The 23,722-nt window shown below is 47.2% G+C and overlaps 1 protein-coding gene across 1 annotated transcript in view; it reads left to right on the forward strand.

Moving 5' to 3' along the window:
- Nucleotides 1-617: 617 nt before the first annotated feature.
- Nucleotides 618-23,722, forward strand: part of LOC120979122 (uridine-cytidine kinase 2) — a 148,174-nt gene continuing 125,069 nt past the window's right edge. Inside the window, exon 1 of the mRNA XM_040407666.1 lies at nucleotides 618-763. Coding sequence (XP_040263600.1) covers nucleotides 668-763 — 96 coding nt within the window. The 5' untranslated portion in view covers nucleotides 618-667. The remainder of the gene's footprint in view (nucleotides 764-23,722) is intronic.

Below are 23,722 nucleotides of genomic sequence, written 5' to 3' on the forward strand. Positions count from 1 at the left end.
TAAATTATCGGCTATCTGCCTGAAAGTTCACAAATTATCGGTATCGGCCCTAAAAAATCTATATCGGTCGATCCCTAATCGCTAGGATAGGCCCCCATTGTCTTATAGGCGCGGGTCCCGCACCTATATAGAGAACGGATCCCTGCAAGGTGGTGGCTGGAGGACTCCAGTCCGGCTCCACATAGAAGCCTAGCCAGCGCATAGAAAATGAATGGAGGGTGCATGCGCAGTGCGCCCTCCTTCACTTGTGGGGCTCGATATAGGTGTGGGACCCGCGCCTATAAGACAATGCGATATGCCCCCATTGTCCACGATGAGACAACCCCTTTAACTATAATGGGCTCCAGCAGAGATCCTTTGTCCGGCTGTTTCTCTGCCTATTTGCTGGTTCCCATTGATGTAGCTTCCGGCAATGCTGGATCCAGAGAGACCTTGCCTGCCTGATGCCGAATGTTGTGGCCTCCATTGAGCCTTCCTGGCAGCTCCTTATCCCAGCAGCCTCCTGGCATTGTAATAGGGGTACAGCTACTTATGGGATCCTGTCTAGATCCAGCCCCGGCACACTCCTCAAATAAGAAATGAGGGCATCATCACGAAGAGGAGGAGCAGGCGCCCTGACGGAGACGTGAGCTACCTACACACAGGAGGGCGGGATCACAAGGGAAGCATGGCCGGGGACAGCGAGCAGGCTCTGCCGGAGCACACGCCAAACAACGGGCAGCCGTTCCTGATCGGAGTGAGCGGCGGCACCGCCAGCGGCAAAGTGAGTCCCGGGCTGGGGCCGACTAGGCCCGGGGCGGGGGGCAGCGGGCACGTTGCAGGGTATGGTGGAGAGCTGCTCCACGCCGCAGACAATGGGGCTTTCCAGCAGAAGTGGTTCTCTAGCGTGGTCTATGTGATGCCGGTTCTGGTATAAAATCCTGGCCGGAGGACAATGCGGCTTCCTCCTCGGTCTGGAACGTGTGTGCTACAGGCTTCATCCGGTGTCGTTACAAGGAACTGGTTAACCCTTCGTAGTCCGGCGGAGCTGAGGGTGGAATGGGATGCAGTATGTGGTCTGCTTATTTCACAACGTGTGCCTTGTTAGGCAGCGACTACTGGATGACTGGAGCAGGGCCCCGGAATGAGCATGAGTCATCCAGACCGGGAACGTGCCCTTCTCTCTCTAGGTCTGAGAAAGTTACTTCAGAATGAGGAATTCTTCTTGGGCGAAAGTGGTTTAGGCCTGAGGAGACTTGTGCAGAACCATGCCAGCAGCCAGGCACCTGGTGGCCTAAAACCCTATTGCTCAGATTTAGGCCTCGGGCACACCTCTGTGGGACCACCGTGTCCGTGTTATGGACTGCAGGTGCGGAAATAGGTCAGTAGTAGGGATGAGCAAACGTCTGTTTACAGGGTTTCCGTTACCATGGTCCGTGGTGAATTCTTAGATAACCCAAACCTTGTACGCCAAACTTGAAAACAGAAGTTTGCTCAACACTAGTCAGTAGGTCCACATTCCCCAAGATGTGGCTTATGGACAGGTTTTAGCTCTTGCATCAGGCATGGACCCAAAAGCCCATGGAAGGGGCAAAAGATTGGACATGTCCTAACCTTCCTTGCATCTTGTGGATCGCGGACCCATTGAAGCCTGCAACACGGGCACGGCGGCCCTAAAGAGGTTGGCCGCTCGCTGGCTACGGATTACTCTATGGCACTTTACTAATATAGCTTTTTTTATTTTCTCTGCCATTTGCTGTATTTTATTAGCTATTCTTGGGCACGTATTCTGTGGCGTCCACATAATTGAGGGTCATGTGACCAGATGCGTCAGGTACTGTCCCTTTATGCTCTTTTCAATAAAAGAAATTGAACAACAAACATACTGGGGGTCGCTTACGAAATGCTCTGTCTTTTTTCGGTGTTCAACTTGCAAACCCCATTTTTGCAACTTTGTATTGTTGCACAGCATTTATCACTTGGGAGGGGCAGAGACTCAGCCCTGAATCCTGGCAAATGTACTCACAATTATGCTATGGGCAACTATGCCAGTTTTCCTTTACACCATTTTGATAAATTAGGGCCTTTGTTGAAAGTCTGCACCATCTTCTATACATCATTAGGTATGGTCCATAGTGGAAAAGCAGTGTGTTGGGGTACTAGAGGAGAGTGCCTTAATCGGCATGAGGATTATAGGCCGTATATGCTCCTCTGGAATTGTGGGAAGAAGGGATACAAAGCTCATTTGATTCCCTTCTTCCCAGAAACAGTGTGAACATGCACAAACAGATAAAAAGTGTGAATTATTGTGTCCTCCATGACAGCAGACAATGAGCCTTGTACCAGCCCTCCAGGTGTCATGTAGTAGCCGGTCATGCCAGCCATATAGTGCAGCACTTGAAAGGGTCCTATTCTGGAACATTTTAAAGAGGACCTTTCATCAGAATCAAGTATGTAAACTGAATATACAGACGTGTAGAGCGGCGCCCAGGGATCCCCCTGCACTTACTGTTATCCCCGGGCGCCGCTCCGTTCTCCGGTTATAGCCTCCGGTATAGTCCTAGTTAGGCTCCACCCAGGGGAACCTGCCACGGTCTCCTTCGCCTATGCTGTAGCGCTGGCCAATCGCAGCGTTCAGCTCATAGCCTGGCTAAGAGCTGAGTGCTGCGATTGGCCAGCGCTACAGCATAGGAGAAAGAGACGCCGGCAGGCTCAAGTGGGTGGAGCCTAACTATGAACATACCGAAGGCTATAACCGGAGAACGGAGCGGCGCCCGGGGATAATAGTAAGTGCAGGGGGATCCCTGGGTGCCGCTCTACACGTCTGTATATTCAGTTTACATACTTGATTCTGATGAAAGGTCCTCTTTAAAGCAGGTTTTCCAAAATCCACTTTTAATTGGGCTCCAGATATTCATGACCTATCAATATCAGAACGGTGGGGGTCCGACACCCTGCACCCCGCCGTGATCAGCTCTTACCTACAGCCACATCCTTGAACAGAGCAGGGAACACAGCTCTGTGTAGTGGTTGTGCCGGGTTACTGCACCTCAGCCCTGTTCAGGGTCCCTATTCGGCCCATGCGAGACCACCTACTGTACTTGCGGCTCTCAATTCAGCCTTTGTGGAGGAGAGAGTTGGGGCTGGAGGGGAACAAGCAGACAGCTAGTAATTATTTTATAACTTCTAGCAGGAATAATAGAGTGAAGAACAGAAGCTCCGGTGTTGTTAATACATGGGGAATTCAAGAAGCTGATAAAACAGACATATCAGGAGAGGTTCCATGTCCTCTTTAACACCTTAAAGGGAACCTGTCACCAGGATTTTGGGTATAGAGCTGAGGACATGGGTTGCTAGATGGCCGCTAACACATCTGCAATACCCAGTCCCCATAGCTCTGTGTGCTTTTATTGTGTAAAAAAAAAAAAAAAGATTTGATACATATGCAAATTAACCTGAGATGAGTCAGAGCTTGAAAATATGACTCTTCTCTGGTCACAGAAGTAAGATATGACTCTCCATGGGGCTGACAGGAACCCCGGTGACGACATCGGCACTGACGGGTGGGATTTAGCTCTGCCCTAGCCAGTAAAACGGCTAGGGCAGAGCTAAAGCCCGCCCCTCAGAGGCGGTGACGTCACCGAACACACTGCCGGGCGATAGTTACCGCCCGGCAGTGTGTTATTGAAAACAAAAAAGCCTGTGCCCTGCACGATTTAGCGCAGGGCACGGGAGCGCATCGGAGCATGAGATGCTCCAATGCTAGCCTCAGGGGGGCTGTCTGGGTGAAAAAAAAGGGTATGTTCGGGTTCAGCTCTGACCCAGACAACCCCTTTAAGGACCGGGCCATTTTTCTGATGTGTCACTTTATGTGGTGATAACTTTAAACCGCTTTTACTTATCCAGGGGTTCCTGAGATTGTTTTCTCGTCACATATTTTACTTCCTGACAGTGGTAAAATTGAGTCAAAAGGTTTCTTTTTTATTTATAAAAAAAAAAAAAACAAATTTACCAAAAATTCTGAAAAATTAGCAATTTTCAAAACTTCAATTTCTCTGCTTTTAAAACAGATAGTGATACCTCCTAAAATAGTTATTACTTTACATTCCCCATATGTCTACTTCATGTTTGGATCATTTTGTAAATTACATTTTCTTTTTTTGGGACATTACAAGGCTTAGGCTACTTTCGCACTACCGTTGTTTGAATCCGGCTTGCAATTCCGTCGCCGGAACTGCCCGCCGGATCCGGAAAAACGTGTGAAAACGGATTACATTTGAATCCTGATCAGGATTTTGATCACAATGAAAAAATGCATTGGAAAAAACGGATCCGCCATTTATGGACTAACTTTTTTTTCAAATTTTTCGGATTTAACATGCAAAAGCCGGATCTGGTTTAACGGAACACACAGCGCCGGATCCGGCAATAATGCAAGTCAATGGGAAATAGCCCGGATCCGGCATTCAATCAAAGTGTTCCGGATTTTTGGCCAGAGGTAAAAATACAACATGCTACGGTTTTCTGAAAAGCCTGATCAATCAAAAAGACTGAACTGAAGACATCCTGAATGGATTGCTCTCCATTCAGAATGCATGGGGATAAAACTGATCAGTTCTTTTCCGGATTTGAGCCCCTAGGACAGAACTCAGCGCCTGAAAAGAAAAACACTAGTGTGAAAGTACCCTTAGGCTGGTTTCACACGGGCGTTGCGGGAACACCCGCGATTTTTCAGTGCGAGTGCAAAACATTGTAATGCGTTTTGCACGCGCGTGAGAAAAATCGCGCCTGTTTGGTACCCAAACCCGAACTTCTTCACAGATGTTCGGGCTTGGGTTCTGTAGATTGTATTATTTTCCCTTATAACATGGTTATAAGGGAAAATAATAGCATTCTGAATACAGAATGCATAGTACAATAGCGCTGGAGGGGTTAAAAAAATAATAATAATTAACTCACCTTCTCCTCCTGTTCGCGTAGTTCCCGGTCTCTTCTTCACTTCTTTAATGATGATCTGTGGGTTAAAGGACCTTTAGTGACGTCAGATCACATGCTCCATGTGATGGACCATGTGATTGGAGCATGTGATCTGACGTCCCCACAGGTCCTAGCCGGTAGTTCATCTTTAAAGAAGTAAAGAAGAGATCGGGAACTACGCGAACAAGAGGAGAAGGTGAGTTAATTTTTTTATATATTTTTTTTTTAACCCCTCCAGCGCTATTGTACTATGCATTCTGTACTCAGAATGCTATTATTTTCCCTTATAACCATGGTATAAGGGAAAATAATACAGTGAATAGACTGTCACCTAGCAACCATGCGTGAAAATCGCACCGCATCCGCACTTGCTTGCGGATGCTTGCGATTTTCACGCACCCCCATTCACTTCTATGGGGCCTGCGTTGCGTGAAAAACGCAGAATATAGAGCATGCTGCGATTTTCCCCCAACGCACAAGTGATGCGTGAAAATCACTGCTCATGTGAACAGCCCCATAGAAATGAATGGGTCGGTATTCAGTGCGCGTGCAATGCGTTCACCTCACGCATCGCATCCGTGCGGAATACTCGCCCGTGTGAAAGGGGCCTTAGAAGTTTAGAAGCAAATCTTGAAATTTTTCAGAAAATTCCAAAAAACCCACTTAAAGATCCATGACGGATCCAGCAAAAACGCAGATGTGAAAGTAGCCTAATGTGGCCAATAAGGGTCCATTCACACGTCCGCAGAATGGGTCCGCATCCGTTCCGCAATTTGCGGAACGGGTGCGGACCCATTCATACTCTACTGGAATGTATGCGGACAGCACACAGAGCGCGCCCTTAATCTTCCAGTCCGTGGCTCCGGAAAAAAATAGAACATGTCCTATTCTACCAAGAATAGGTAGTTCTATGGGTGTGCCAGCCGGGTGTGTTGTGCAATACCCTATGGACGTGTGAATGGACCCTAATAGGACATGTTTTGCAGAATAGACATACAGCCACAGTTTCCATTTTTTTTGCAGCCCCATTGAAGTGAATGTTTCTGCAAAAAACAGAATGGATACAGACAAAAAAATAAGTTTGTATGCATGAGCCCTAAGGTCGTTGTCTGGTTTCAGCAAGAAAACATGCATTGCTAGAGATTAGGATTGGGCGACATACCGGTATTTACGATATACCATAGTATTAAGAATTGGCAATATGATATCACCATTTCTTAATTACAGCTATATTTTTGGTGACAGTGCTGACCACTTCTAAAATGGGTGCTATGTATGTGTGTACTGATGTGTTATGTGTGCAGATAGACACAACACGTCCTGGTCATGGCATCCAGCGTACATTACACGTCGGTATGTGTCACAGCGCATGTTGCACAAGAGGACCATGGAGCTCAGACTAAGGCCACTTTCACACGGGCGAGTATTCCGCGCGGGTGCAATGCGTGATGTGAATGCATTGCACCCGCACTGAATCCTGACCCACTAATTTCAATGGGGCTGTGTACATAAACGCGGTGAGCACAATGACTTCAGCGCAGGTCCTGCAGGAAGAAGAAAGTGGACTATACCGGCTGTGCGATCAAGTGGATGAGGTGAGTTATTATTATTTTTATATATAACCCCTCAATGGACATTGTAGTTAGCATTCTGTAGTAAGAATGCCATTATTTCCACTTCACCACCATGACGGCCCAGAGAGACTGACCCCCTGACCTCTGTAGGGGCAGGTACAGAGATGGGTTTAAAAGGACCCCTCCCACCACCATTCACCAGTGTGTTCCTGCCCCTATAGCGGCCAGGACAGAGAAAAGTCCTCTCTGGCTTCAGGGAGGTGAAGTGGACCTCGTTTTTTATTTTTAAGATACCTGGGTGACCGCATCCTTGTGGCCTCCCTTACGGGTTACATCATCCAGAAAAGCGTCCCCTGCTTTCCGGCGTACTAGTTCTAAAGCTGGCCGGGTGATGCCGGGGTCACGCTCCCTGCTGAGGGAAGCCTGCCCTGAGCTGCCGCAGGTCGCCTACCTCCCTGTGGGGGAGCCGACCGGAAGGACGTTCTGCGCAGTCGCGCGCGTCTGACGTCCCTTCCGGGTTGCTGGCGAAACCCGGAAGTGGACGGGGCCTCTATAATAAAATGCTCCCAGCACTCTTCCCCGCTGCGCTCTATGCATCGCTCGCTGACCGGACATGTCGGAGCAGGAGAAGGAACCGCAGCTGAAGGAGCAGACTGCTCCAGAGCGGCCCTGCGTGAGTAGCCCACCTGGGCAGCCGGCAGCTTCACAGATGGGGGGGGGGGGGGGGTGCACCGCACCCTAGTGTATTCACTGTCCCCCCCCCCCCCCCCCCCTGGGGGTCTGCTGGTATACTGCATCTAAGTTATGCTCCTATACCAGACTGGCATCAATTTAATGGACTGCCTCTCTCACTTTAGGCCAAACTAACTTTAAAAAAGTCAAAGAAGACCGCCAGATGCATTCAGTGCTCCATCCGGCTTCCTGATGACTATACTAAAAAACTTTGCATAGATTGCATTGCCAAATTAGTGAGAGAGGAACAGCCCTCAATTATGCAGGAGTTCAGATCCATGATTCAGGAGGAGGTTAAGTCTTCCCTGGCCTCCCTCCATGAGGATATCCGGGGGTCTCGCCCACCTAATCGTCCCAGGATGGCGGATATTTCTGACTCCGAAGATTTAGAGGACGACGACCCCCTATCTGAGGGTGAGATAGTTGAGGACACTAAGAAATATTTCTTTACCCCCAGTGAGATGAGTGACCTTTTAAAGGCTGTCAGGGATACCATGGGGGTGGAGGACATCCAGCGACCCCATACGGTTCAGGAGGAGATGTTTGGTGGATTGAAGGTCAAACGCTCCAGGGTCTTCCCCCATAAATGAAAACATTAAGGAAATGGTGATGGATGAATGGGCCCATCCTGAAAAGTAACTGGGAATTTCCAAGGAGTTCAGGAACCGCCTTGTGTTTGACCCGTCAGATTTTAAGATTTTTGACTAGGTCCCTAGAATTGACGTCCAGATAGCCAAGGTCAATAAAAAAAAAAACTCACTTCCATTTGAGAACTCCTGTCAGTTAAGGGAAACTATGGAAAGGAAAGCTGACAGTTTATTAAAAAGGCTTGGGAGGCAGCCATGTTTAGTGTCAAGACAAACAGCTGCTACTTCAGTCGCCAGGTCTATGTACCTGTGCCTGAATGAATTAGAAAGTCATCTAGTTAACAAGACATCTAGGGACCAGATACTCGATACTATTCCCCTACTAAAATCCGCCACGGGTTTTCTAGCGGACGCCTCTGCAGAGACAATTAGGTTCTCAGCCAAGGACGCCGCTTTGTCCAATGCTGCCCGGCGGGCACTTTGGATGAAATCTTGGTCGGGCGACATCTCTTCCAAGATGAAGTTATGTTCTATAGCCTTCTCAGGGGAATACGTGTTTGGTCCTGTACTGGACAAGATCCTTGAAGACTACGGATAAAAAGAAAGGGTTCCCTGAAGAGAAGACCGCTAAAAAGAAAATAACTTCCTTTCGTAGTCAATTTTCCCAAAATGGCTCCTTTCGTGGTAAAGGTAAATCCGGACGTTTGAGTTACCCAAAAGGGGGAGGGGTAGAGGATTCCTCCTTAATCCCCAAAACAAGGGAGGTGAGAAGCAGTGACGCCAGGATAAGGGGAAGACTATCCCAGTTTTTTGCTTAGTGGCAGCAGACTTCTCCCAGTCTCTGGGCTCAAAATCTTGTCAGAAACGGATACAGGATAGTTATCTCCCCCCCCCCCCCCCCCCCTCCAAATGTGTTTCTGATTTCTCACCACCCTTCTCCTTGTCAGTACAGCCAGATCTGGAGGGAGGTTCAGAATCTCCGGGACTTGGGAGTAGTGATTCCTGTTCCCGAGCTTCAATGGGGGCAAGGTTTCTACTCCAGCCTTTTCTTAGTAAAGAAACCAGGGGGTTCCTTCCGTATGATCATAAACCTCAAGAGGCTGAACAAATTTGTTATCTACAAAAAATTCAAGATGGAATCTCTAAATTCCACCATTCCTTTAATTCAAAAAGATGCGTCCCTCTGTACAATCGACTTAAAGGACGCATACTATCATGTTCCTATTCACTCCCAGTCTCAAAGGTTCCTGCGGTTTGCAATAAGGGATCACAGAGGGTCTGTTCACCACTTCCAGTTTGTGGCTCTCCCCTTCGGGCTGGCCTCAGCCCCAAGGATTTTCATGAAGCTGGTGGTAGAGATGGTCGCCTCCCTGAGGTCTCTGGGTGTGACGGTCGTTCCTTACCTAGACGACTTTCTACTGATTTCCAACTCTGTAGATCAGTCTATAACAGACCGAGACATCTTCTGCTCCCTTCTGACATCTCTAGGTTGGGTGATAACCTAAAAAAGTCATCCCTAGTTCCAAATACCAGGGTAAAATTCCTAGGGGTTCTGTTAGATTCGGAAAAACAAACAACCTTTCTTCCAGCAGAAAGAATTCAGAACCTGCAGTCAGCGATCAGGGCCTTCCTGGGACGTCGTTCCTTCTCGTGCAGAGAAGCGATGAGTCTCTTAGGTCAGATGACAGCCTGCATAGTAGCAGTCCCTTGGTGCCAGGCCCATTACAGAGCCCTTCAGTCCTGGCTTCTAAGGAAGTGGGACAAAAATCTATCCTCTTTGGACAGGAAAATCCTGATCCCGGGCCACACAAAATTCTCAGTCCGCTGGTGGCTTCAAACAAAAAACTTAACGAAGGGCATGGTCTGGTTCAGAACCCCAGCAGTGCTTGTTCATACTGATGCTAGCGTAAAGGGGTGGGGCGCAATTTTTTTTTTTTTCCGATCTCTACCAGGGAGACTGGCCTCAAAATATTGCAGCTCAGTCTTCAAACTACAGGGAGCTCAGGGCAGTTTGGGAGACAATACAAGTAGCCGCTCCAAAATTAAGAAACCAACATATAAAGGTCTATTCAGACAATGTAACGACCGTGTCCTACCTCAAACATCAGGGGGGCACATGGTCTCAGAAACTAGAAGGTCTGTCCCAAAAAATCTTCCTCTGGGGGGAAAAGAATGTAAAGTCGATATCTGCAATTCATTTAAAAGGAAGCCTAAACTGTGCAGCGGACTTCCTCAGCCAGACTACCATAGACCAGGGGGAATGGTCTTTAAACAGGGACGTCTTCAATCTGATTGTCCAGAGGTGGGGCCTCCCTCTGGTAGACCTATTTGCTACAGGAATAAATGCAAAGGTATCAACCTTTTGCTCCCTAAACCCAAGGGACAGGCCCCTAGCGATCGACGCCTTCTCCCTACACTGGAACTGGGACATTGCATATGCCTTCCCTCCGTTCCCATTAATCCCAAAAGTTCTCCAAAAAATCATCAGGGACAGAGCCAGAGTAATCTTGGTCACTCCGTACTGGCCCAAGAGGAGCTGGTTCTCGATTCTAACCAAACTCTCCCCACGAGAAGCTTTTATTCACCCAAAGAGGAAGGATATCCTGATCCAGGGGCCGGTTCTCCATCCCCATCCGGAAATCTTTAATCTCTTGGCTTCGATCCTGAGTCCAACCTTCTAAGACGTAGAGGTCTCTCTGAAGGGGTTATTTCTATCTTGAAGGCCAGCAGAAAGAAGGTGACAAACGCCATTTATTTTAAAATCTGGAAGAAATTCTGTACCTGGTCAGGCGACGAAGCCCCAGACCAAACCAAACCGAATATACTGAAGATTTTGGATTTCCTGCAGAAGGGCCTAGAGTCTGGGTTAAGTCCTTCTACCCTTAGAGTCCAGGTCTCAGCACTTAGTGCATATTTTGATTCGGAATTAGCCAGCCATAGATGGATCCAAAGATTCCTGAGATCTGCAGCCAGACTAAGACCTTCTCTCAAATCAAGGGTGCCTACCTGGGACTTAAACACTGTCCTTAACGGACTCACAGGCCCGCCTTACGAACCCTTGGACTCAAGTTCTCTGAAGCATCTTTCTCAGAAGGCGGCTTTTATTATTGCTATAACATCAGCAAAAAGATTGAGCGAGATCCAAGCATTGTCAATAAGACAACCATACCTCACAATACAGGAGGACCGTGTCACCTTGAGGCTAGACCCGACGTTTTTACCAAAGGTAGTAACAGACTTCCACGAACAGTGCTAAAATAACTAGAGGTCACTAGAGACCTGAGGAAGGTGGACAACTTACTAGTGCTCTTCTGTGGTAAAAATAAGGGGAAGGCAGCTTCCAGATCTACCAATGCCCGATGGGTAAAACAGACTATTACAGACTGCTACAAGATCGCCCGTGCGGTGCAACGTTTCTGCTCAATGCTAGAGCCTTTTTCAAGCCAAGAACATATACATATGGTGGGTATATATAAGTGAAACAGCACACATCATGTGACCCAATCAAAACAGTGGGTGTTGACAAAATTAGCATACATAACAGTGAGAAAAAATACATAAAAATATACAATGTGCATTGCAAACTAAAAATTGCATGGATGAAGACCTGGTCAATCAATCATTGTGATATAAATGATTATCTGATGTCCATGTATGATCCATAATAATAAACACCATCTCCAGTGTTGACCATGACAGTTGTGAAAACCAAAGTAAAATGTAAGGGGAGGAGCCAAAAAGACAGAAAATGCTAACATACCCAAGGGATGAGGCACACGATCCACACGCCATCCCGGCGTTGTATACAATCTACTGCGCCTGCTCCGGGGAGTGCCAATCAGGTAGGCAGCTGAGAGCGTCCTGCGTCAGAGACAAATATTTGCGCATGCACATTGCCCTTCTGCCGTTCCGCTCATCTGCCCATTCTACAGAATACTGTGCGCATGCGCAGTGCGTTCCAAGCACACACGAGCCATCTTGGTTGCTGGTCAACTGCCCTACCTTCGCATATCAATGCTGTTCAAATCGGAATACAGCCTTATAATCGAGCCTAGTGCCGCAAAGCGGTAGGGGCAGTCCCCTTCACAGGGCTGCAGCCCCACCCTTCCAGGCAACGTCCCGAAGACCACCACATATCACGTGGCTATCTGGGGGGGGGGGGTTACCATGAAAGTAATGCGGGCACCATTCAACTCAAGAGGGATCTGCTCAGGCGGTGAACCAATGTATATAAAGGGCAAATCAATCGGGACGCCTAAAACAATACAGACTAAATAAATAGGGCTAGTGTGGCTTGTACCCTTTGGCACTCCTCACTCAGGGCAGCATGTACTGAATAAAAGACTACAGTAAGTGTGCCGGATTCCCAATGAATGTGAAGCAGCGGTTCGACTTTGATCTCCATCCCTCCGGCTCAGTGCTGATGAAATTTTTTTGAGTCTTCCACTTGACTTTTTTGTTCCATAACCCTCAGGATCATTTAAGAATTTAAGAAATTCCAAATGACTGTCTTACTGCGTCCCACCTCAGCAGCGATGGCGCGCTGTGAGTGACCCTGCTTATGCAGTTCAACAACCCGACCACGTTAAAGGGAGAGGTTTTTTTTTTGCCTTTGCCATCACAATGTGTGACTACCTGACAGAAAATGACAATGAATCCACATCTTTGCACAGATTTGGCCTTTTAAAGTCATGTGGTCCTAAACTTTTGATCACCTGAAAAATGGCCTGTTTCAGTTAATTCATTGTTTTCATTAAATTGAATGCTCAAAAAAAATAATTTTCTTGCTGCATGTTGAAGCTCTACTTGGAACCTTGTTAAGATCCAGCCATGCTAAATATGATTTTTTGCCCATTTTTCAAGTGGTCTTAAACTTTTGATCAGTACTGTATTACAGCACTCAGTCTTTTTGGGTATGAGTCTATCAGCATGGCACATTTTGACTTGGCAAGATTTGCCCACTCTTTGCAAAAACACTCCTAATTTGTCCGACTGCATCTCCTGTGCACAGCCCTCTTCAGATCACCCCACAGATTTTCAATCAGATTCAGGTCTGGGCTCTGGCTGGGCCATTCCAAAACTTTAATCTTCTGGTGAAGCCATTCCTTTGTTGATTTGGATGTATGCTTTGGGTCGTTGTCATGCTGAAAGATGACGTTTCTCTTCATGTTCAGCTTTCTAGCAGAAGCCTGAAGGTTTTGTGCCAATATTGACTGGTATTTGGAACTGTTCATTATTCCCTCTAGCTTAACTAAGGCCCCAGTTCCAGCTGAAGAAAAACAGCCCCAAAGCATGATGCTGCCACCACCGTGCTTCACTGTGGGTATGGTGTTCTTTTTGGTGATGTGCAGTTGTTTTTGCGCCAAACATATCTTTTGGAAATATGGCCAAAAAGTTAAACCTTGGTTTCATCAGACCATAACACCTTTTCCCACATGCTTTTGGGAGACTTCAGATGTGTTTTTGCAAAATGTAGCTTGGCTTGGGTGTTTTTCTTCGTGAGAAAAGGCTTTCATCTTGCCACTCTACCCCATAGCCCAGACATATGAAGAATACAGGAGATTGTTGTCACATGTACCACACAGCCAGTACTTGCCAGATATTCCTGCAGCTCCTTTAATGTTACTGTAGGTCTCTTGATGGCCTCCCAGACCAGTTTTCTTCTAGTCTTTTCATACATTTTTGAAGGACGTCCAGTTCTTGGTAATGTCACTGTTGTGCCATATTTTCTCCACTTGATGAGGACTGTCTTCACTGTATTCCATGGTATATCTAATGCCTTGGAAATTCTTTTGTACCCTTCTCCTGACTGATACCTTTTAACAATGAGATCCCTCTGATGATTTGGAAGCTCTCTGTGGACCATGAGTTTTGCTGTGGGATGTGACTAAGAAAATTTCAGGAAAGGCCAACCAGAGCAGCTGAACTTTATTTGGGGTTAATCAGAGGCACATTAAATGATGGCCGGTGTGTGCTGACTCCTATTTAATATGATTTTGAATGTGAATGCTTAATTCTGAACACGGCTACATCCCCAGTTATAAGAGGGTGTGCACACTTATGCAACCACATTATTTATTTTTTGTTTTCTTCCTCCACCTAAAAGATTTCAGTTTGTTTTTCAATTGAGTGGTACAGTTTATAGGTCACATTAAAGGGGTTGTCCAGGTTCAGAGCTGAACCTGGACATACCTCCATTTTCACCCATTCAGCCTCCCTGACTTGAGCATCGGAGCAGTTCATGCTCCGATGCTCTCCTTTGTCTTGCGCTAAATCATGCAGGGCATAGGCATTTTTTTGAGATCCAGTGACGTACCGGGCTCTCCATGGGGCTGCCAGGAAGCCCAGTGACTTAAACGGCACTGATGGGTGGGATTTAGTGCTGCCCTAGCCAGTAAAACTGCTAGGGCATTGCTAAAGCCCGCCCATCAGAGCCGGTGACGTCACCGAACACACTGCCTGGCTGAAGCTTCCGCCAGGCAGTGTGTTATGATAAACAAAAGAGCCCATGCTAGCCTCGGAGGCTGCCTGGGTGAAAATAAGGGTATGTCCGGGTTCACCTCTGAACCCGGACAACCCCTTTAAATGTGGAAAAAGTTCTGAAATTATTTCTTTGTCTAATTTTTTTACATCATAGAAATCTGACATTTTAACAGGGGTGTGTAGACTGTTTATATCCACTGTGTAAAAAATAAATATATACACCGAAAAAAAGCCAGCAGCACACCATGGAGTTCAAAACAACACGTGCGGTTTATTCACACAGGGTCATGTAGCAGCGACTTTTCAACCGCTTGTTGCGGTCTTTCTCAAGCTATGTGCACATAGCTTGAGAAAGACCGCAACAAGCGGTTGAAACGGCGCTGTATATATATATATATATATATATATATATATATATATATATATATACAGCGCCGTTTCAACCGCTTGTTGCGGTCTTTCTCAAGCTATGTGCACATAGCTTGAGAAAGACCGCAACAAGCGGTTGAAACGGCGCTGTGTATATATATATATATATATATATATATATATATATATTATTTTTTTAATTTATTTTTTTTCTGTACGCGACCAAACGACTGTACCGATCTTAACCAAATTTGGCACACAGGTACATCGGGTGTCCAGCAAGGATGTACCGCTTCTGAGATATTCCCAAAAAAGACCCACATTAGCCAATACAGGCCTGTAAGTCTTTCTCTTCAAATCCCAACTGCCATAAACAGTTTTACTCCAGGTTTCCATAACAACCCAGCCATTTTTCTTTACTGCTTAAAGGGGCGGGCACAGTGGAGGTCCCTGTTATTAAAGGGGTGGGAGCTATGAAGGTCAATGCTAAAGGGGCGGTCACTGTTAAAGGGACGGGCACTGTGGAGGTCACTGTTAAAGGGACGGGCACTGTGGAGGTCACTGTTAAAGATGCGTTCACTGTTAAAGGGGTGGGCACAATCCATTAAATATACCCATGCGAAGCCCACAGTGCACCTTTAACAGTGACCTCCAGTGTCCTCCCCTTTAACAGTGACCTTCATAGTGGCTGCCTCTTTTACAGTGACCTCCACAGTGCCCGCCCCTTTAACAATACCCGTGCGATGCCAGGTCCTTCTGCTAGTGTGTGTGTGTATATATAGAGAGAGAGAGATATATATATATATATATATATATATATATATATATATATATATATATATTCTCAAAAATACAACAGCAGCACAGTTAGAAAAAAAGTTAATCGGATCAGGGAAGGTAGGCAACCATTTCACTGTACAAGATTTCCAAAAAATGAGGCAGCACTCCAAATCAAAGTGAAAGGTGATGACCTAATTTATTCCCAGGCATCATTTCAGCCCACTCAATGAGTCTTTTGTCAAGCCAAAGGCCTCATTGGGCTGAAACATTGCCTGGGAATAAATTGGGTCATCACCTTTCCCAGGCAATGTTTCAGCCCAATGAGGCCTTTGGCTTGACAAAAGCCTCATTGAGTGGGCTGAAATGATGCCTGGGAATAAATTAGGTCATCGCCTTTCACTTTGATTTGGAGTGCTGCCTCATTTTTTTGAAAAAATATATATATATATATATATATATATATATATTTTTTTGAAAAAATATATATATATATATATATATATATATATTTACTGCAGGATATATCGCAAAAATAATCGAATCGCGATAATCGCCAAATGCGATATGGCGATTCGGCCGACCTGAAAATGCCACGATTATATATGAAGGGGCCCATATTGATAAAATGGCCTCTCTCCTATTGATAAAATGGCCAGCCTCTGTACTTACTTTCATGATGAATGCACTGCAGCGAGCCGGCCGGCGCGTGACTGACGTCACTTAGTCACGCTCCTGAATTTAGTGGGAGGAGCGTGACAGTGACGTCAGTCACGCGCGGGCCGGCCCGCTCGCTATCGTGCATTCATAGTGAAAGGGAGTACAGAGGGAGTACCTCTTGAAGCTCATCAAGAGAATGCCAAGAGTGTGCAAAGCAGTAATCAAAGCAAAAGGTGGCTACTTTGAAGACCCTAGAATATGACATATTTTCAGTTGTTTCACACTTCTTTGTTATGTATATAATTCCACATGTGTTAATTCATAGTTTTGATGCCTTCATAGTCATGAAAATAAAGAAAACTCTTTGAATGAGAAGGTGTGTCCAAACTTTTGGTGTGTGTGTGTGTGTGTGTGTATATATATATATATATATATATAATATATACACACACATACCGAAGGACCCTGGTTCGCACGGGTATATTCAGTCTATTTCATTTTATGTTTCCGTGTGTCGTAAAGATATCAACAGTTTCCCTCATAACAGTGACCTCTACAGTGCCCGCCCCTTTAGCATTGACTACCCCTTTAACAGTCATTTTCATAGTGCCCGCCCCTTTAACAGAGACCTTCATTTCGACCGCCCCTTTAATAAGTGACCTCCACAGTGCCCGCCCCTTTAAGCAGTAAAGAAAAATGGCTGGGTTGTTATGGGAACCTGGAGTAAAACTGTTTATGGCAGTTGGGATTTGAAGAGAAATACTTGTAGGCTTGCATTGGCTAATGTGGGTAATATTTGGGGAATATCTCAGGAACGGTACGTCCTAGAGAGCTGAGACCCGGTCTAAAACCTTGCCGGACACCTGATGTACCCGGGTGCCAAATTTGGTGAAGATCGGTCCAGTCGTCTGGTCGCGCATAAAGAACGTCGAGACAGACATCTAGACAGACAAACTAATTTTTAGATAGATTTGAGATAGATAGGGATTTGATCAGATCTCCAATTTCATCATTTCCCTGCGACATATACATAAATATATCTAAGGGAGATGATCAATTCACGGAAGATGATGTTCCCTAAAGAAAGTTAAGTAATTTGATCATCAAATCCCTTAAAGGGATTCTGTCACCACTTTCTAACCCCCCCTTTTAAAAGTATTGTTCTCTCCATGGCGCCCTTGTGATTACAAAGGTGTTGTTATAACATAAATTCGCCGTCTCGTTTTGATAAAAATACCTTTTATCTAACCTGTCAATCTTGTGGATAAGGTGCCCAGGGCGTGTCTGAAGCTGCCGCCCGCCGCCGCCGCCGTTGCCCAGCTCCTCCCCTGATCCTTTCAGCGCCGCCTGAATGTAAAGAAATCCGCCTCCGGCTCTCGCTCAGTGCCCCCTCCTCCTTTTCAAAGATCCCGCGCGTGCGCACAGGCCTGTGCCTGATGTGCCCGTGCGGACATTTAGAATCAGCCTCATTGAGCGAAGTGCGCATGCGCGCACTTCGCTTAACCTCCTCATAAGACGAGCACTGCAGCCAGCCACTCAGAGCCTGCGGCTCCATACAGCGCTTGGCAGGCTCTGAGTGGCTGGCTGCAGTGCTCGTCTTATGAGGAGGTTAAGCGAAGTGCGCGCATGCGCACTTCGCTCAATGAGGCTGATTCTAAATGTCCGCACGGGCGCATCAGGCACAGGCCTGTGCGCACGCGCGGGATCTTTGAAAAGGAGGAGGGGGCACTGAGCGAGAGCCGGAGGCGGATTTCTTTACATTCAGGCGGCGCTGAAAGGATCAGGGGAGGAGCTGGGCACCAACGGCGGCGGCGGCGGGCGGCAGCTTCAGACCTTCAGAAACGCCCTGGGCACCTTATCCACAAGATTGACAGGTTAGATAAAAGGTATTTTTATCAAAACGAGACGGCGAATTTATGTTATAACAACACCTTTTGTAATCACAAGGGCGCCATGGAGAGAACAATACTTTTAAAAGGGGGGGGTTAGAAAGTGGTGACAGAGTCCCTTTAACTGTTTTAGTGAAAAGTTTAATATTTTTGTTAATATAATAATATGAAATAATATTGTTTAGATATTTGGATCGGTGTCAGACTTTCTCTTCAAAATCAGATTTTTTTTTTTAGTACCTACTTCCATAACATCGTAATTTTTTTCCATAATAGTACTGTTTGTGTCCGTTGTAGTTTAAGTAGTGGTGCTAATTTAAATTGCTCAATGACTGATAGCTTCTTCTATCCTTTCGCGAGTCCACAAAGGTTTTTCCCCTCACCCATGACGGCACCCCATGCGACCAGGGACCTCCCATCCGGGACAGGAAACCTGAGAAGATAAAAGGTTCACACCCCCACCAAGCACCAGTTCAGGTTTCCTGTCCTCCGGATGGGAAGTCTCTGGGAAGCTCATGTTGGTTCACGTTGATTCTTACCTACAGCCGGGGGGAGGCCCAGGTTCTTATCCGGTGGGTGGCCTCCCCCAGGTGGCGTCAAGCTCTCCGGGGCTGCTGCCTACAGTCTGGGCTTCTTCCCCCACATTCCGGCGCTGGCCTGAGGAAGCCGCCGTGGCCGTGTTCAGGCGGCTTCTCTCCTTGCTCCCGGGTTGCCTGTCTTCCTGTCGGCGTCGGAAGGGGCGTCTGCGCATGCGCACGCCCCGACGCGGGGGGGCGGGGCTTAACCCGGAAGTCGGGTTGAACGCCGATGTGTGCCCTGGCGCGTCCTTTAAAATATAAATGGGGCAGAGGGGGGGAACCCAGCCGGCTGATGTGGCACACAGTGTGGTGCTGAAGAGGCTCTTTGCGGTCAGCAAGATGTCGGAGCCTACAGACGGACGCGCCGAACCCCTGGAACCCTCAAGGCCCGCGAGTCCGGTACCAGTCCTGAGGAGTGGGGGCTAAAGAAGGCTGGTGAGATGTATCCTTCTTTATTAATGGGGTGTTATCTGCTTGATTTGTGTAGGTGGCAAAGCCCCCCAAAAAAGCGGCCTCAAAGACGAAGCATAAGGAGTGTGCAGGATGTAAGACCCCCCTAGCTTCCTCCTATTCTAAGCCGTTATGCACCCCATGTATTGATAAATTGGTGGCAGAGGAGTCACGGAGTCTTTCCAGGAATATGCGATCTTTAATAAGATCTGAAGTGAAAGCATCCCTTAAATCCTTAACTACGAATCGCCCGCAGTCTCCGGGAAGATCTCCGGATATGAGGGGTTCGGATATAGACCGCTCTGACGCGGAGGAAAGAGAAGCAGGCCAGTTACTCTCTGATGATAATACTTCATCAGCAGAAGAAGAAACAGGGGGATCCCTTTTCTCGCCTGAAGGTACCCAAAACCTCCTTAAAGCGGTCAGAGCGACGATGCAATTAGAAGAGGTGAAACAGCCTAAATCAACTGCAGACGTTGCCTTTCAGGGGTTAGGTCCCAGAAAGCAGAGAGTTTTTTCCGTTCATGAGAATGTGCAGGCATTAATTAAAAAGGAATGGAAGAATCCTGATAGGAAATTTTTTATTCCAAGCTCTGTCAAAAGGAAATATCCCTTTTGATGAAAAGGTAGCAGCCTGTTGGGACAAGGCCCCTATTGTTGATGCTCCGGTGGCAAAGATTGCCAAGAAGTCTGCTCTTCCGTTCGATGACCTGGGTAACTTATCCGATCCTCTGGATAAAAAAGCGGATTTTTATTTGAAGAAGGCCTGGGAATCATCCTCTACCTGCTTGAGGCCGGCGGTTGCAGCGTCATGGGTCTCTAGGTCACTACATATCTGGCTGGAACAGCATCTCAGTGAGAAGAAACCAAGAGAAGAAGTTCTGGCCTCTCTTCCCACCTTTTTTTAAGGCTGTTGATTTTTTAGCCGATGCCTCCACAGATATAGTTAGGTTTTCAGCCAGATCTTCCGCCTTATCCAATGCAGCTAGAAGAGCTATTTGGCTGAAGTCCTGGAAGGCGGATCAGGGTTCTAAGGCTAGGTTATGCGCTATCCCCTGTGAGGGTGACAGGCTCTTTGGGTCTTCCCTTGATGATATACTTGAAAAAGCCTCAGATAAGAAGAAGGGTTTTCCAGCTCCTCAACGCCCCCCCTTTTTTCGTAGATACCAAGGCAAAAGGCAAAGGGGTAGGCAGTATGATAAAAGGGAAAAGGATAGATTTCCTAAGAAATCCGGAGGTTTCCTTTTTAAACCCCAAGATCAAAGGCCCAAAGATAAGCAATGACGCCGAATCCCAGGTAGGGGGAAGGTTATCACTCTTTCTCCCAGCCTGGAAAAACATAACCAAGAACGGCTGGACCCTGGGGGGAATTGGAGAAGGGTTCCGGCTGGAGCTTGTGACCCGTCCCCGGGACTCGTTCAGGCTAACAGATTACCCCAAGGATCTAGTCAAGAGACAGGCCTTAGAGTCAGAAGTCCTGCTACTTCTGCGGAAAGGGGTGGTTGTCCCGGTTCCGCAGGCAGAGAGGGGCAAGGGTTTTTACTCTCCTCTTTTTTTAGTAAAAAAACCCAATGGATCCTTTCGGGTAATCCTGAACCTGAAGAAATTAAACAAATTCCTCAGCTACAAAAGATTCCGCATGGAGACCATAAGGACGGCCATAGATCTACTATCAAAGAATTGCTGGATGGCGACTCTGGACTTAGAGGACGCGTACTACCACGTGCCAATACATGCGTCCTTCCAAAAATATTTAAGGACAGCAGTCTGGGTTCAGGGAGAATGTCTACACCTGCAATACAGAGCCCTCCCCTTTGGGGTTTCTCAAGCCCCCAGAATCTTCACGAAGGTGATTGCGGAAGTAGCCTCCTTCCTAAGATTGTCAGGGATTCCGTTGCTACCATACTTGGACGACTTCCTGTTTATTTCCCAGACCAAAGAGGGCTTGATTCAGAACATCGAGGGTTCCTGCGCCCTGTTAAAGAGCCTGGGCTGGAAAATAAATTGGAAGAAGTCTTGCCTAACTCCATCCCAGAGTTGTGTATTTTTAGGCATCCTTTTAGACTCCCGAGTAGAAAAGTCCTTCCTCCCGTCCGCCAAAATATTCTCCATCAGAGAGCATGTTTTGGATCTTTTCAGATCCTACCTCTGCTCGTTCAGGAGGGCAATGGCAGTGCTGGGCCACCTGACAGCAACCTTTCCAGCGGTCCTATATGCACAGGCTCATACAAGGAAGCTACAGTCATGCATCCTGCGCCAATGGGACGGCTGCAAGCAGTCGTTGGACCGGCTTTTCCACTTGTCCGCAGAGGCGAGAATGTCTCTTCTTTGGTGGACTGTGACAGAGAATCTCTCAGCAGGAGTACCATGGGTCTTTCGGGATCCCATTGTAATAACAACGGACGCCAGCCCGTGGGGTTGGGGGGCCCACTCGGAGAACAAGGGTTGGCAAGGGAGGTGGGATTTAAACACCAGGAAAGCCACCTCGAACCTCAAAGAACTGAAAGCAGTAGAGATGGCCTTAAAAGCAATAGCTCCAGACATATCCTTCAGAAACATAGTTCTATACTCAGACAACTTGACTACAGTGGCATACATCAACCATCAAGGCGGAACAAGAGTACCTTCTCTGGCAATACTCTGTCACCAGATCTTTCAGCTGGCGGAGCAGAGACATCTATCTCTGTCGGCAGTCCACATAAAGGGGAAAGAAAACATAGTAGCCGATTTTCTGAGTCGCACCTAGCTAAAGCAGGGGGACTGGTGCCTAAACTCAGAAGTCTTCTGCCAGTTAACACAGAAGTTCGGCCTCCCTACGATCGACTTATTTGCCTCCAGAAAGAACAGGAAAGTGGAAAGGTTCTTCTCCATAAATCGTCTGGACGATCCAACAGCTTTAGACGGTTTAGCACAGGACTGGACTCAGGAGGAGGGTTATGCCTTCCCTCCATTTTCCCTAATTCCGCAGGTCCTGAAAAAAGTCCAGAGGGAGAGAGCAACAATTACCCTAGTGGCCCCAGTGTGGCCGAAAAGGTCCTGGTACTCCTGCCTCCTAGACCTAGCAATAGCCCCCCCTTGGATTCTCTCCCTCGGGAGGATCTATTATATCAAGGCCCGATCCTGCATCCCAGTCCAGGGATTCTGCATCTGGCAGCATGGAGGCTGAGAGGGAGATTTGGTTAGGTCGGGGTCTGTCCCAATCTGTAGTTTCCACCATTTTGGGAAGTAGGAAGGACACCACGGCCAGAAAATATAATAAGATCTGGGAAGTCTTTTCCTCCTTTTTAGGGATCAGTCCTGACCCCTTTTCTCCTCCAGATGTCTCTAGGGTTCTAGATTTTTTACAAGCTGGCTTGGATAAGGGGCTTAGGGCTTCCACCCTAAGAGTACATGTGGCAGCCTTGAGTTACTTCTTCGATTCCCAGCTGGCCCTGCATCCTTGGGTTAAAAGGTTTCTGTCGGCAGCCTCCAGGATCCGCCCTTCGATAAGACCCTTGTCCCCTCCTTGGGACCTAAACACGGTCTTGACGGCCCTGTCACAGAAACCTTTTGAGCCCCTGTCAGATTTGCCATTGAATATGCTCTCATTTAAGATGTCCTTTTTACTGGCCATTACTTCAGCTAGGAGGATCTCAGAGATTCAGGCTTTCTCGGCCTTTCCTCCTTATACCCAGGTCCTGGATGACAAAGTTATCATTAGGCCTCTCCCGTCCTTCCAGCCAAAGGTGGTTTCGGACTTCCATAGAAGTCAGGATGTTGTCCTTCCATCTTTTTGCCCTAATCCCTCTAATAGTTTAGAAAGGGAGTATCATTGCCTAGATGTCAAAAGATGTCTGCTTGCTTATTTAGAGTCTACCTCGGCCTGGAGGTTGGATGAAAACCTCCTTATTCAGTTTTGGGGTAGAAATAAGGGGCGGAAAGTGTCCACGGCGGTTATTGCCAGATGGGTTAAAAGGGCCATTTCCGAGGCCTATTCAGCGCAGGGTCTCTCTCCCCCTTCAGGGTTTGGAGCCCACTCCACTCGAGCGGTAGCTACGTCCTGGGCCGAGAAGGCGGATGCCTCCCTGGCCCAAATTTGTAGAGCAGCAACTTGGAGCTCCCAACATACCTTTTTAAAACATTACAGGCTCCATCTTCATGCGGATTCCGCCTTTGGTAGGAAGGTGCTTCAGGCGGTTGTCCCCCCCTAATTTCTCATTAATAGTCTATCTCGCATGGGGTGCCGTCATGGGTGAGGGGAAAACAACATTGCTTACCGGTAATTGTTTTTCTCGATACCCATGACGGCACCCCCGAAATTTTCCCTTCCCTATAATAGAAGTATATTTAAAAAAAAAAAAAAAAAAAAACTAAAAAGCCTTTAGTTGTCCTTTATTAGATTATATGCGGAGTAGCCCGCTACTTCCTTATTGGTTTCTGAGAGTTCTCTCTCAAGTATTGAAGAGATATAATGTACCGTATTGGATCTCTCTCTCTCTATTTTTCTTACGTGTATTCACCTCCGGAGTACTGTTTATTACTATCACTGGTGCTTGGTGGGGGTGTGAACCTTTTATCTTCTCAGGTTTCCTGTCCCGGATGGGAGGTCCCTGGTCGCATGGGGTGCCGTCATGGGTATCGAGAAAAACAATTACCGGTAAGCAATGTTGTTTTCTTTATCATGCCGC

This window comes from Bufo bufo, chromosome 9, assembly GCF_905171765.1.
Source record: "Bufo bufo chromosome 9, aBufBuf1.1, whole genome shotgun sequence".
NCBI lineage: Eukaryota > Metazoa > Chordata > Amphibia > Anura > Bufonidae > Bufo > Bufo bufo.